General features: G+C 41.1%; 1 protein-coding gene across 4 annotated transcripts in view; it reads right to left on the reverse strand.

The window, feature by feature from the left end:
* The window catches only part of ALKBH1 (alkB homolog 1, histone H2A dioxygenase), a 23,066-nt gene continuing 8,459 nt past the window's right edge, over nucleotides 1-14,607 (reverse strand). For 2 of the 4 annotated variants that reach the window (XM_070292480.1, XM_069597191.1), the window contains exons 4-7: nucleotides 5,550-5,640; nucleotides 2,051-2,244; nucleotides 1,078-1,165; nucleotides 1-870 (exon numbers count right to left, since the gene is read on the reverse strand). In XM_070292480.1, coding sequence (XP_070148581.1) covers nucleotides 736-870; nucleotides 1,078-1,165; nucleotides 2,051-2,244; nucleotides 5,550-5,640 — 508 coding nt within the window. In that variant the 3' untranslated portion in view covers nucleotides 1-735. Of the gene's footprint in view, nucleotides 1,166-2,050; nucleotides 2,245-5,549; nucleotides 5,641-14,607 lie in introns of all 4 variants that reach the window. The other 2 variants (XM_069597189.1, XM_069597190.1) reach the window with 1 other exon arrangement.

The raw sequence follows: 14,607 nt of genomic DNA on the forward strand, positions 1-14,607 counted from the left end.
TTTAATTTAAAATTGAGTAAGTTTATTCATAGAGAAAACAGTTACAGAATACCCTTAGGATTTTTTCAGTCCAACAATTAAAATTGCATTTAAAAGCCAACGGAAGTGTTTACAGACCCAAAAGACATCGGGAGAAACTACTGTTCCTCTCTCCTTGGGTTTATGTGCGTTTACCTTTTAGGCAAGAGACATAGCTGGGATTAATCTCTTTCCTAGGAGATGTGATTTCCAGTTATGTGTACAGGATTCTTCTGTGAAGACCAGAGGAGTCCAAAGAATTCAACATTGATTGGAAGAATTAAGGTAAGACTAATGGTTCATGGAACCACAATTTTACCACGAATCCCTAGACAGGGTGGTGGAAGGAGAATAACGTTTCCCATCAACAAAACTCGAGGTATTTAAAGATTCCAGAGACATGGAAATGCACTTCTATCTTGCTCAAAGGTGATGGCGAGACTGAGAAGGCGCTTGTGGAAGGTCATACCTTCTTGGATTTCTCCGTACATTACTGCCAAAACCTAACCAGGACTGGACAATGTCAAACACTTCTCTGAACAAAGTGGCTAATCAGTTTCCTCTTCAGGATGAGTTCTAAGGCAACAGTGTGATCAATGATGAGTTTTTCCCTGCCTCTGTTTCTGGCCTGTCTTGGTGCTAACGTCGATAGCAATAAAAACAGCACAGCCATTTCCTGTAGAACCTGCCGGAGCACAAGAATGGGTTCTCCGAGTCTCAGCAGTCAGGGTTTAGCCTCGCTCGTTTGACTTGGCTATTGTCTTCATCCAGATGGCAGGAACCTTCTGTGGTGATGTTTCTTTTATTCTCCTCCATGGGCTCCAAAGGGAAGTCCTGACCCACGGCCAGCACCTGCCGGACAGTCATGTTAACACGAGCAGTTTTCAAGTAGCTGGCGCACACCTGCCAGTCCTCCCCAGAACAGGGCTCCACCACCGAGTCTCTGGGGAGGTCAGCTGGGGGAGGCGTCCAGAGGCAGCCAGGCAGGCTTTCCCCTTCTGGACTGGGAAGGACCCTCGGGACTGCATGGTTCAATAGGCGGCTGAAACCTGACATTACCATGATGTCGCCACTGTGCATAAACATGGGGGTGGGGGCTTCGTCTCTTTTGAGGCCACCCAGGAGAAAGATGGCAGACTGTCCAAAGCTATGAAAAAGTAAAACAACACACAATAGTAAGTTTCTGTTATTAGCCACGGTTGGGAAAGTTAACTGCCAACTGCACTAGTTTTCTAATTTCAGCTTGATACTTATTGCTTCCAAATACTCCTGTGGGGATGGGGTGTGTGTGTGTGCTGTGTGGCTCATGGGGTCTTAATTCCCCAATCAGGGATCGAGATTAGGCCCATGGCAATGAAAGCACCAGGTCCTAACCAGTGGACTGCCAGGGAAGCCCCAATCCTCCTTTTTAAAGTGTGCTAAGATCTTTCTTCTCTGGTTTGTGTTTGTGAGTGACTAGTCCATGGTCTGCTACTTAAACCTATTAGAGACCACAGAACTGCTGTAAAATAGAGTTTGAAGCAATTAAACAAGCAAATAAAAATTTATTTGGGTTCTTTACTAGATATTTATCATTTCTGTTCATTTTAAAGATAAGGCAGTTAAGAAGGTTCTGTTCAGGCACTTTCCTCTGGAGATACAGGTGCAGCACTCTGCAAAAATATAAACTTACATTCAGGGAGACAAGCAGAGTAAACTACTTGGGCTTCTGTGCTTTCTTCTCTATTTCAGAAAGATCGCTCCCTTGGCCTTATGGCCTTTACCACTCATCTATTCCACAGACACTCACAATACCTCTCATTACAAAAGACAGAATCCATGCATCTTAAACAGAAATATTAATTTTAACTTGGTCATTACCCAAAAGGTCGATGTTAATTTTACTTACGGTACATTGCTAAGATGCCCAGAAGTGATATCGAGTTCACCCATTTAAAAAATTTAACATTTTTATTTATTTAAGCTTAAAAATGCTTTATAAAAAAGGAATGAAATGACAAAAAGTAATTCAAAATCCCTAGACCCGACTCACCTGAATGACAGTAGGGGTCTGGAGTGATCTAGTTCAGATCTGTCTACATGGATCCCCAGTGTGGAGTCTAATCGGTAGTAATTCAGGATACCTGCTTCAGCTTGGAAACCCTGAAATCCACAGGCAGCAGCTACTTGCTCTGAGAGGAAAGCCAGGTCAGAAGGGAAAGGTGTATAATGATCTGCTGAGTATCTCTTTGATAAAAGCAGGGAAAATAAGAAAAATAAAAAAATGATCTCAGGAAAAGAGGAAACTGTGGCATAAGATTAAAATCATCTAATTTACACGCAGTATATTGACTGACTGATTCAGACGTTGTGTCAGTTTCTGCTGTGCAGCAAAGTGATTCAGTTATACCCATGTGTACTTCTTTCTTACATTCTTTTCCATTGCGGTTTATCGCAAGATACTGAATACAGTGCCCTGTGCTGTCCAGGACCTTGTTGTTGCTTTATCCATTCTATATACAAGAGCTTGCACCCGCTACCCCCAAACTCCCATTCCCTCCTTCCCCACCCTCTCCCCCTCAGCAATCATAAGTCTGTTCCCTACTTCATGTAATATTAATACAGCCCTTAAAAGTTTTTTTATTGAAGTATAGTTGATTTACAACATTATATTAGTTTCAGATATACAACACAGTGATTCAAAACTTTTACAGATTATACTCCATTTGTAGTTATTATGAAGTGTTGGCTGTATTCCCTGTGTTGCACAATATATCCTTATAGCCTGTTTCTTTTATACATAAAGCTTTTTATACACAAAAGTAGAAGTTTGTCTTCTTAATAGCCACACATTTTTGAGGCATCCAGCAATCCGATACGCAGCCAATTCAAAACACCGAGCACCTACGATATGGTAGGCACTGCGCTACGCAATGACAGACCCGGCAAATTCACCCTGCACGGGGTCAACTGTACAGAGCAATCACACCTCTCTCTGAGAGCTGCTCAGTCATGTCTGACTCTGCAACCCCACAGAATATACAGTCCCTGGACACAGTACTGGAGTGGGTAGCCTTTTCCTTCTCCAGGGGATCTTCCCAACTGAGGGATCAAACCCAGGTCCCCCGCATTGCGGGCAGATTCTTTACCAGTTGAGCCACCAGGGAAGCCCAAGAATACTGGAGTGGGTAGCCTATCCCTTCTCCAGGGGATCTTCCCAAACTAGGGATTGATCCCAGGTCTCCCACATTGCAGGTGGATTCTTTACCGGCTGAACCACAAGGGAAGCGCAAGAATACTGGAGTGGGTAGGCTATCCCTTCTCCTGCAGATGTTCCCAACCCAGGAATCGAACTGGAGTCTCCTGTATTGCAGGCGGATTCCTTATCAGCTGAGCTACCAGGGAAGCCCATTCTAATCCCAAACATGAGAGTTCTCTTAGGGTAAAAAGGTAACTCAGAACTCGGTCACTGCCAAGAGGTGCCTATGGAAACATGCCAACTAAATGTAATGTATCCTGGTTGGGATCCTGGGACAGAAGGCAGAAAGTGTATCAATTAAGAACTAGTCTACAACATAGCTTCCTGTGATTTCATTGGTCAATCTGATGGGCTGACACGCTCAAAACATTTAAACTGACTTACACTGTGGTCAGTGCTTCCCTGGTGGCTCAGAGGTTAAAGCGTCTGCCTCCAATGCGGGAGACCCGGGTTCGATCCCTGGGTCGGGAAGATCCCCTGGAGAAGGAAATGGCAACCCACTCCAGTACTCTTGCCTGGAGAATCCCATGGACTAAGGAGCCTGGTGGGCTGCAGTCCACGGGGTCACAAAAAGTTGGACACGACTGAGTGACTTTACTTACTTATTTACACTGTGGTCAAGTCAGGACCTTAAAATGGAAGTAATTTTCAGCACTTACCTTCCTGAACTGCCTCTATTTTTTGTACCTAAGGGTCACAACTCTTAAAGGCCAGAACACTCCATACAAAACACACATGATTTCTGAGAACAAGGCAGCAGCCGAGTCTGAGGACTACGTAAGCCAGCAGCATCCGACACTCTTCCTTGGTCTGATGCTCCTCTCTCAGTCCTCCTGTTATTCAATCAACCTCAGATCTGATTAGAAAAATCAGACTTTTCTGAAAAGTCTCTGATGGATGGCCAAACTTCTTCAGTTGGAATCTGTTTTACTTTTTTCTTCTCTTTTTTCCTGTACTACAAATAAGAGCTCCTATTTAATTTCTCAAAATTATGAGTGTAGTTAGAGAAGGTTTTCTCTACCATTTTGCAGTCCTTCACAGAGACCAACGACTGACAGCACTGGATTGCCTCTGCTGTAACCAAACAGTCAGCCTTTAGGCTTTTATCCCGACCGAATTCCCTGTGCACTGCTCTTGCTTCTTAACTCTCCTCCACTTTTCTCTGATGAACCATTCAGTGTGTTTTGACTCTTTTCACACCATGCTTTTCTTAGTAAGTGAGGCTAACTTCGAGGTCCTTGGGAAATAAAGAGTATCTACAATAAAACTAGCACCTTAAAAACCAATAAGCTAACATTCATTGTGTTAATGAATTTAACTGTTTAGAACAGTCAGGCACTAGTGTAAGCACTATAAAGGCATTAATCATTTAATCCTCACAATCGTCTTGTGAGGTTAGACACTAGCCATATTGAAGGCAGGATTCAAATCCAGGCTGTCTAACCAGAAGAAAACCACATGGCCATTTCCCCAAATCCAGATGTCTGGTTTTCCATTAATGTATCACTGAAAACAAGGCTTATGTCATGAATAGTTCTGAGCAACATTTATTACTATTCTGAGTAGTTAATACATTTATTAATAGCTGGATTGACTGAAACTATAGAGCTTTTAAAAAGTAACTGGTCAGTAGGAAGATGGTTCATGCCAATTTGATTCAGTTTATCCTCAGAGTTAAGTCCTTTTGGTGGCAAACACCTGAGAGAAGTGGCACTGAGATGTCAGTGATAAAGGAGGCATTTTCTGAAGCGCACAGGTCAGGAAAGAAAGAAAACATGGAACTTTAACTGCAGACATTCTTTCCCATCTCTCCCCTGCACAGACCTTATGTAACAGTCAAAGGAATCTAGATCTTGAAAGTTCTTTGTGAGTTGATGGGAGAGAACACTGTAAGTACAGGGAGCTTCTTTCACCCCAGGCACACATTATGTAGAAAATAAATAATCAACAAACACTAAATAACAATGGAACTAAAGATTATAATTGAAAACTCCTCATGAATACAGCAAAGAAAAATCTATATCCCTGAAACCTCCCCAGAGAAAGCATCAATGGGTTCTGATGAAATAATATAATCTGAGAGCACAAGAAAAAGTACTTTTCTCTTGATAAATTATTTATTCTTCTTCAGATTCTGTATCAAAAGGATTTTAAAGGAGGGAATATATTAAAGAAACCCTCCCACAAATGGATAATCTAATACTTTAAGCTTGGCCAGAAAGAAGTCAAACTATGTGGGCCCAAGAAGCATAAAAAATGAAAATCAATGGAATTAGCAAGAAAATCTGAATACCTTACTGTCCCAGTTATAATGGTAGCCAAGGGTCACCCAGCGTAGTTTCTCTAGCAAACTTCGGGGTCTCCGTTTATTCACTTCTTTACACCTGCAAAATTGGAGACAAAAGATGCTTTATTCATTGCAAATGGCAGCAATAGCATGTTGCATGGATCCTGGAGTCTAAATTTGGTATCTATATAAGCAGTTAGCCAAGATCTCCTCAGGGGAAATTAGAACAGATAAATGAGTTGACCAAGAATATAATACTACCAAAAATATGCTAGCATTTCTAATTTCTAATCCTTGGTTCTAAATCCTCTGCTGAATGGGATCAATTTTAAAGGGCGAGTCTCCAGAATATCAATAATGATAAAATGACAACAGAAATGTCTTTACCTGTCCACGGGAAATGGGACAAAAAGAGTCCTATGGATAATTGAAAATTTGGCTAATGGAACATTTACAATTTAGTAGGCTGAAAGCAGGACATGATTAATTACAGCTATCATTACATCTAGAATGATGGTGGCTTCCCAGAACTGCAGTTTTAGGGGAAAAATTTTGGCAAAATATAGTATACAATCAAAAATTACTGGTTTAACATACCTTCTTTAACCCCACAAAACAACTTAAAACCTGAGGCTTAGCTAACAATTAATGGCCATTTTAAATGATTTGGTTTCTAACATTACCTTATTTAAACCACAAGAGGTTTCTATAAAATGGAGGTGTCCTTTCTGTAATTATAATCTAGTCTAATCAAATCTATGGGGTTAGCTACCCTTTTTTTTTTTTTAAGCCACGCAGCATTGCTTGCAGCATGTTAGTTCCCTGACCAGGGACTGAACCTGGGCCCTCAGCAGGGGAAGCATGGAGTCCTAACCACTGCACCATCAGGGAATTTCTTAACTACTCTTTTTCTAAAGAAGCCTGCTTGTTTGATTTACCTCTAAATATCTAAAAATATAAGAATGCTAGGCCTAATCATTTTAGTTTCCTATATAATTTACATCATTAATCAATCTTCTTTTTTCAGTCTAAGAACCACTGCTCTTTAAAGCAGAAAAGATTGGACTGCTTTAAGGAGTTTATATTTTAATAGGAGATGAAAGATAAATATAAGAAGAAATGAGGAGAAAATTTAAGGTTGTATAGAATCTAGCACTAAAATGGATAGCACAAGACCACCAGACTCAGAAGAAGGAAAGTTCAAAGTCAACAGTCTCATCAGTTAAGCCTTCATGGTAAAGTTGGGGAGTTGAGTATGGCATTGAAGAATGGCCGGCATTTAAACAAGAAGTGATGTAGTAGGCAATATAGGGAGAGCGTGAGCAGAAGCATTTATTGCAGGCTCACAGTGTAGTGGCACTCATCTTGAGGTCTGATAGCTTACAGGGTAGATGCTGTCTGTCCTCAAAGAGTTTACATTCTAAGGACATTGTAACACAGACATACACCAAGACCAGTGTGTGCTTATTCGCTCAGCTGTGTCTCTGTGACCTCATGGACTGCAGCCTGCCAGGCTCCTCTGTCCATGGGGATTCTCCAGGCAAGAACACTAGAATGGGTTGCCATGCCTTCCTCCAGGGGATCTTCCCAACCCAGGGATCAAATCCAGGTCTCCAGCACTGCAGGCGTATTCTTTACCAACTGAGCCACCAGGGAAGCCCCAACACCAAGACCAGTAACTAAATAAAAGAAATGGATCAAATACTAACTTACTTAGCACAATTGTGAAGAAGAGAGGCCCAGCAGGTCCCACATCTATCCTTGGAAAAGACTGTATCAGGTTGGCCTTTGGCCAAGCTCACCATTCCTATGGTGTCTCTATGAACATTACAGTTTCTGCTGAACACATGCCTTCCTTCTGGGAGTCTAAATTTTGGTACCTGACAGGCAGAGATTGCCTATGTACCATCCTCCAGTAAAAATTTGGGCACTGGGCTTCTTCAAACCATGCTGATGCTGCTGATCCAGGGACCACACTTTGAGAAACACTATTCTAGTCAAACACACACACACAACCTTTTATTTCTCTCAATAAGAGATAATTTTATTCTTGACAAAGAACCCCAAACCAGACTGATCTGTACAAATAAAGGTAACAAGGCAGCTATGAAAATTTGATGGCGTTTTAGACATTTGAGGTGACACCAGTAAACTGCTTTTCATCTTACTGTTCTTCAAGAACAGGGTATACATTATTATAACCAACACACAGTTTATGGTCTTAAGCATGAAGATATAGCTTGTAACATGAACTTTAAAAATTTTTGTTTTTCTAGGAAACCAAAAAGAACATCTCTTTCTACCTTAACTGTATCACTATAGAAGAGGCTTTGGGTTTCGTCCTATATGAATATTACAGAGGGGCACCGGTCCAGGGTGCAAAAGCAGCCAGGGAAGAGCTGTACTTCCACAGGCATTAACTCCAGTTCTTGTAACAGAAGGGGAAAGAAAAAGCCTAAAATCTGCTTAGTAAAAGATTAATTCTGAGCGTGCCATTTTGAGAAAATGTGTATATGTGTGTTTATATAATGTAGGTATGAAATTCTATCCCTTATTTCATATCCTGTTTTGAAAACCTGACTTCTATTCTTGCTTTTGTATAGGATTTCTGGAAGGAAAGTAGCAACAATTGCTGTAACAACGGCCTTCAAGATGCGAGAGCAAGACTGGCCTGTGCTAGACATTTCTTTTTTAGGTAGCACCTGGGGACTCCTCTGGTCCCCATGGGCCTCCTGGGTAATAAAGATTCCAAAAACTTCATTTGAACATTGTGAATAGTATAAGGCTCAAACCAGGTTTCACATGCTCCCAGATCTTTTTCAGGCAGAAAATACTGAGGGGTTAATGAATGGAAGGGTGGGCGGTTCTTTTTTTAAGCCTGACTTGTCCAAAAGAAGCCAAGAAGGCTTACTGGCAATGGAGCTGCTTATCCACCTGAAGGAACGCAGGGAATGTTGCCATCTAACCTAACTTTAAATCTTCACCCAATTATCCAGAAGAAGGTTTTCAAGCAGGTATGACCCTAATTATTGGTGCTCACTGCAAACAGAAACGTGCTGCCCCTTCAGGCAGTAGCCAGCAGATGATGGATGGGGAGAGCTTGCACCTTCTCCTCTGCTGAATGCCCACTCAGCACTGTGCTCAGTTTCTGTCAGGGGAAAACCTTTACGTAAGTGTTAGCATTTCTCTCAGCAATCTCGTTCTACAGCACTGCTTTCAACTGAACCCAAACTGTGTGGAAATGAACTCCTGTCCTGCTTGCCCACTCTCCATGCAGTGGGTAAGCACTGATGTTTTTTCTTTCTTGCCTCGAGGGACATGAGTGAACCAAGCTCTCACTTAGGACAGAAATCTGGAAGTTGCTTATGATAGAAAACCTTCAATATCCTATTACAGGTATTGCTTCTTCAATCATTTTCAAGATTTAGGGATTGTGTCTTGCACCACTCTGAATATTTCCCTCCACAATCACAGCTTTTGGTCCTTCTTCCTTTCCTAGTCTCTCACTTTCATTAAACCTAAAGTTGCATCTCAGGTCCCTAGAACTCCAGTTTTTCACTATTTGAGTGCTTCCAGTTTTGTTTCTCTTAACCTGAATCTCTCAGTGAGCCAGAGCAAACGGACGTCAAATTCTACGGTAACGCCCTTTTGCTATCTTGTAAATGTTATCTCATCTTCCACTTTCTGTTCTAAACCTTCACCATTTGTGTCAAGTGCTCAGTCCTGCCCCTACTCCCTTCCAGGACAAAGAGCATACAGAGGCCCACTCAAAGGATCCAGTCAATGATTTCACCTTCCCTCTCCTACACCTCTATACTGTTTGAAGTCCTTACTCTGTCCTTCCTTCCTGGTCTCAGCAGTGGTTTTCTTTCTTTCCATTAAGGACAGTTCTCACCTACACTGTCTCCCATTTCCCTGATGCAGCCTCTGAGGCCTTTCTCCATTATCATCTTTCCTCTCATCTTTCCAACCTTCCTTTTTGTTTCTTCCTCTTGATCCTGTAAAAAATATTCAACATTTCCACAAACTTAAGAAAAAAACAACAAAAAACACTTTTCACCCAACCTCTTACTCAGGCACCCTAAGTCCTGCCTCTGTCTGCTCAATAGCTCTCCTTCTCTTCGTGATTAAATCATTCCAAAGGACTCAATATCAGCTGCCCCCACCCTCTCTTCTCACTGAGATCTCACTTTTGCTTACACTCTACAAAAACTAGTTTAGTTTCAATGATACCATTTAATCATCAAATCCTGAGCCTTGGTCCTTGTCTTATTTTGGAAACATTTTCCTACCTTGGCTCCTAATAGTAATTTTTTTCACCCAGACCTGATGCTTCCTAGGCCCAGCTGCTTTCTCTCTGTATGTTTTTCATAAACAACCAACCAACCAAACAAAAAGCCACATCACTCCCACTGCTTTATGATGAGGGTCTTCCTGTGTAACTCCCATATCTCTCTGTCTCTCACTTGACTCCTGAACTTTGCTCAGTTCTCCATTTCCAAAAGCAGAGACATCTCCATGTGGATACTCCACAGGCATTTCAAAAACAATAAGCCCCAAACTACACTAAGGATTATCTTTGCTCACTTTCCTCTTCCTCCCATCTTTTTTCCATTAAAACCCTCAGTATATAATGTTCCAATGAACATGGAGGTGCAGATACATTTCTGGGGTAGTGACTTTGTTTCCTTGTTTCTATATACTTAGAAGGTGAATTGCTGGATCACACAGGAGTTCTATTTTTAATTTTTGAGAAATTGCTACACTGTTTTGCAGAATTAAATAACTGCACCATTATTTACAGTAGACAAGACATGGAAACAACCTAAGTTGCTTTCTTTCTTCTGCCTTTCCAATGACAGATGAATGGATAAAGAAACTGTGAAACACACACAGTAGGGTATTATTCAGCCATTAAAAAGGGAAATCTTGTCATTTGTGACAACGTGGATAAAACTGGATGGCATTATGCTAAGTGGAGTAAGTCAGAGAAGGACAAATACTGCATGATCACAGTTCTATGTGGAATCTAAAAAAATCTGATACAGAACAGACTGGTGGTTGCCAGGGGTGGTGGCGGGGCAGGGGTAGGCCTGTATGAAACGGGTAAAGGAAGTCAAAAGATAAAAACCTGTCACTGGAAGAGAGGTTCTGGAGGTGTAAAGTATAGCCTGTGTGCTCAGTCATAGCGACTCTTGCGGGCCCATGGATTGTAGCCCACCGGCTCCTCTGCCCATGGAATTTTTCAGGCAAGAATACTGGAGTGGGAAAATAAAAAAAAAAGAATACTGGAGTGGGTAGCCATTCTTTTCTCCAGGAGATTTTCCTGACTCAGGGATCAAACCCACATCTCTTGTGTCTCTTGCACTGGCAGGCAAGGATTCTTTACCACTAGCGCCACCTGGGAAGCCCAATGCACAGCATAGTGATTATAGTTTATACTGTATGGCATATTTGAAAGCAGTTTAGAATAGAAATGTTTTTAAAACAAGAAAAAGAAATTGTAATGATGTGAGCTAACTGATGTTAATGAAGTTTACTGTGATGATCATTTGAAATTATACATGTATCAGATCATTATGTTGCACACCTTGGATAACACATTACATGTCAATTATATCTCAATAAATCTGGAATGACCCCCACTTTGCCCAAACTTAATCTACCTGCCACTTAGAAATCTGTGTTTAATCCTTAACTACTTTTCTGTCACTGTTCATAGTCTTCTGCTTACCAAGTCCTGCAGAAAATGTCTCTACTAGGCCTGCATTATCTTTTGCATGCATTAGTAAGCTAAATTCTTAATTGTGCTTTCTGCAGTGATTAAATTTGCAGTCCATTTTCTGCACTGCCACAAAAATTCTTTGAAGTGAAAAATCTATTACTAATTTCGAATTCCCCATTCACAAGGATAAAGTCCACATTTTCTTATTGTGAAAAAAATTCGTATTTTATGGCAAGACAAGAAAAATTTAAACATAAAAAAAATTTCTTTGCCTTTAAGCTCCCTCTCTCCCCCTTACTATGCACTGTGTATCTGTATTATGCATTGATCAAACCTCCCCCATTGGCAGAAATACCTGCTCATACAAAGAGCAACATTCTCCCAGCATCAGTAAGATAACTCCTTAAAAGATACTGTTCCTTTCTGATCTTATAAGGGGATGCTTAGAAACAGACTCTGTAAACTATCAATAGTCCATCATTTCATACACAGCTCTCTGTCTCAGAAAACTTATGCAACTGTGCCTTGACTTCTAACAGCTAAATAGTTCTTGGAGCTTTCTCACATGCTATTCCCAGGTAATAGTCCTCAGCTTGGTTCAAATGACATATTTCCATCTCTTTCTTAGATCAATTACTTTTTCATCAACACTATATGGCACGGAAACCCCCTTATAACCTGGTCCTAACCTTTCTCGTTTTGTCTCCAAGCATTTCCTACAAGGAGCCCTACTTTCCCATTTTTCATGGCTATGTTTCTGACCATGCAATTTTCTGAGATGCTCTCTCCTCTCCTACTCGACTCTTGATTTTTCTAATTTGCTTTTTCACACAGAGTTTAAACACGTCTTCAGGGAAGTCTTTATCCTGGACTCAGTCTCTCATTTCTCTACAGTGCTCACACAGGACTTTGCAACTTCCTCTATTAAAGCATACGGTTTTAGTCCTGTATATATGAAAGTTCCTGAATTCCTCCTTAAATAGTCTCTTCCTCAAAGGCAGGGGCTGAGTTTTAATCTTCATATCTATGCTAGCACCAAGTATTTCCTAAAGCATAAATATACATTATTTAATAAATGAATGAAAATAAGATAGAAAGATACTATATACAGTCTTTAATCAATCATTCTCAAGTTTAGCATTATACTTTTACTGGGCTAGCAGAGAAGCTAACAATTTACTTAAAATTAATATTTACTCAGCACCTTCTAATACATATAAAGAACTGTGGTTGGCACCAAGGCTACAAAATTTCCACGGTCTTCGGGGTGGGGCAGGGCAGACAGTGGGAGGAGGAGGGCCAGATGCCGGGATTCACTACGATATATGCTACAACAGCATCATAAACAAAGTCTTAAAGAAGAAGAAAGGGCAAGGGATTAATTCTGTTTCTGTACTGAAAATATCAATGGAAAAAAGCCTTCACATACACTGAATACAAAAATGGATACAAAGCACTGCATAAGCTAACTTATGAAATAGATAAAGCAAAGTTGATTTAAATGTACATTTTCCCTTTGTCCTATTGTTTGAAGTTATTTTTGAATAGATAATATATTCAAAAAATTCAAAAGGTATAAAAAAGTATCCATTAACCAATTAATTCTACAAATATTTATTTAGTAACTACCATGCACTGAAGAATAAAAACACTGGCAAAGGGATAAAGAAGAAGGGAAATGGGGGTGGGGGGGGTGATGTGCTATTTTTAACCAAATAAGGGAATCATCTCACAAGATGGTATCAGAACAAAGACCAACAGGAAGCAATCTATTGATTGGTCATCTAGGAAAGAGCTTTCTAGGTAAAAGGAACAGCTTGTACAAAGAATCTGGGCACGTCTAAAGTGTATAAGAAACAGAATGAAGGCCAGGACTCCTGGGGAATAAATGAAAAGAACAGGAGCTAAGGTGGGAGAGTCAGATTATATAGGCCTTATAGCCTTGATAAAGACGTTTATTTTGTTCTAAGTGTGATGGGATTGTACACAAAGAATCTGACTGGTCTTTGCCCCTGGTTCTTTAGAGCAAGCTTTTAAATCCTTGGAATTTCTGGAAGGGACAGGAATATCTGTTATTCACTGTGGACCCTAAGACCATGCCTGAGTTTATGCTAAGGCGATGACTCAGGACGTGGGTCTGTCAAGCTAGAAAGTGGTATCAGGCAGGGAGACCGAGTTCAATCATGATCAAATCAATCATGCTCAAGTGACGAAACTCCAGTTAGAACCGTGAACACTAGGCCTTGGGGGAGCTTCCTGTGAGCGCCACATGTCCTGATTCCCTGGGAAGAGGACTGGGCACTCTGCGTTCAGGATCCTTCCAGACATCTCTCTGTAGTCCCCTCATTGGATGGCCCTGATCTGTACTTTTTATAATAAAATTATAATCATAAGTGTAATGCTTTCTTGAGTTTTGTGAATTGTTCTATTGAGTGAAGGGAGATCACGGGCGCCAAGACATCATGGGAACTTCCCTGAATCTGTACCCAGTTGGTCAGAAGTGTGCACAGACTGGGGGTCTCCCAAACTCGGAGGTGGTGTCTGAAGTGAGGGAACTTTGGCTGAGGACCACGCCTTTAACTTGTGGTATCTGTGTTGACTCTGGATGATGTGTATCAGAATCGAACTGCAGTACTGCAGGTAAGAACTATAAGAGATGTGACATGATTTCAATACTCTATGTTGAAAACAGACTGGAGAGAGACAAGAGCAGACACAGGGCGACGGGTTAGGAGGCCACTGCAATTAAGTGATGGTGGCTTTAGACCGCGTGGATGTGATGGAGATACTGAGGAATGACTTTATTCATTACGACTGTCGATGCTGCTGTATTTGCTGGAGGGCTGGAGTTGGGATTTCTCAATGGCTGGATGGTGCCTGATTCTACTACTGGGGTCTGTCATGTTTGATCTGATCTGCTGTTGACACTCAGGTTGTGTCTCATCCCCTCCCCTCCATTATAAAGCATGCTATAATAAAGCTGCTTACAGAGAGACACACAGGTGATGGGAAATCCTGCTGACAGACAGGTTGTTTCTCATTCCCCCCATCCCAAGCAAAGGCGCAATAAAGATGCTTACGCCCAACTACTGGACTCTTTGTATGAGGATCTCTAGGTACACTATTCACTGACAACAAACTAGACAAACATAAAATTGGGGTGCCCTAATTTTGCAGGTCAGGAAGCAAGTTAGAACGGACATGCAACAACAGACTGGTTCCAAATAGGAAAAGGAGTACGTCAAGGCTGTATATTGTCACCCTGCTTATTTAACTTATATGCAGAGTACATCATGAGAAATGCTGGACTGGAAGAAGCACAAGCTGGAATCAAGATTG

The sequence above is a fragment of the Ovis canadensis genome, chromosome 7 (assembly GCF_042477335.2).
Source record: "Ovis canadensis isolate MfBH-ARS-UI-01 breed Bighorn chromosome 7, ARS-UI_OviCan_v2, whole genome shotgun sequence".
NCBI lineage: Eukaryota > Metazoa > Chordata > Mammalia > Artiodactyla > Bovidae > Ovis > Ovis canadensis.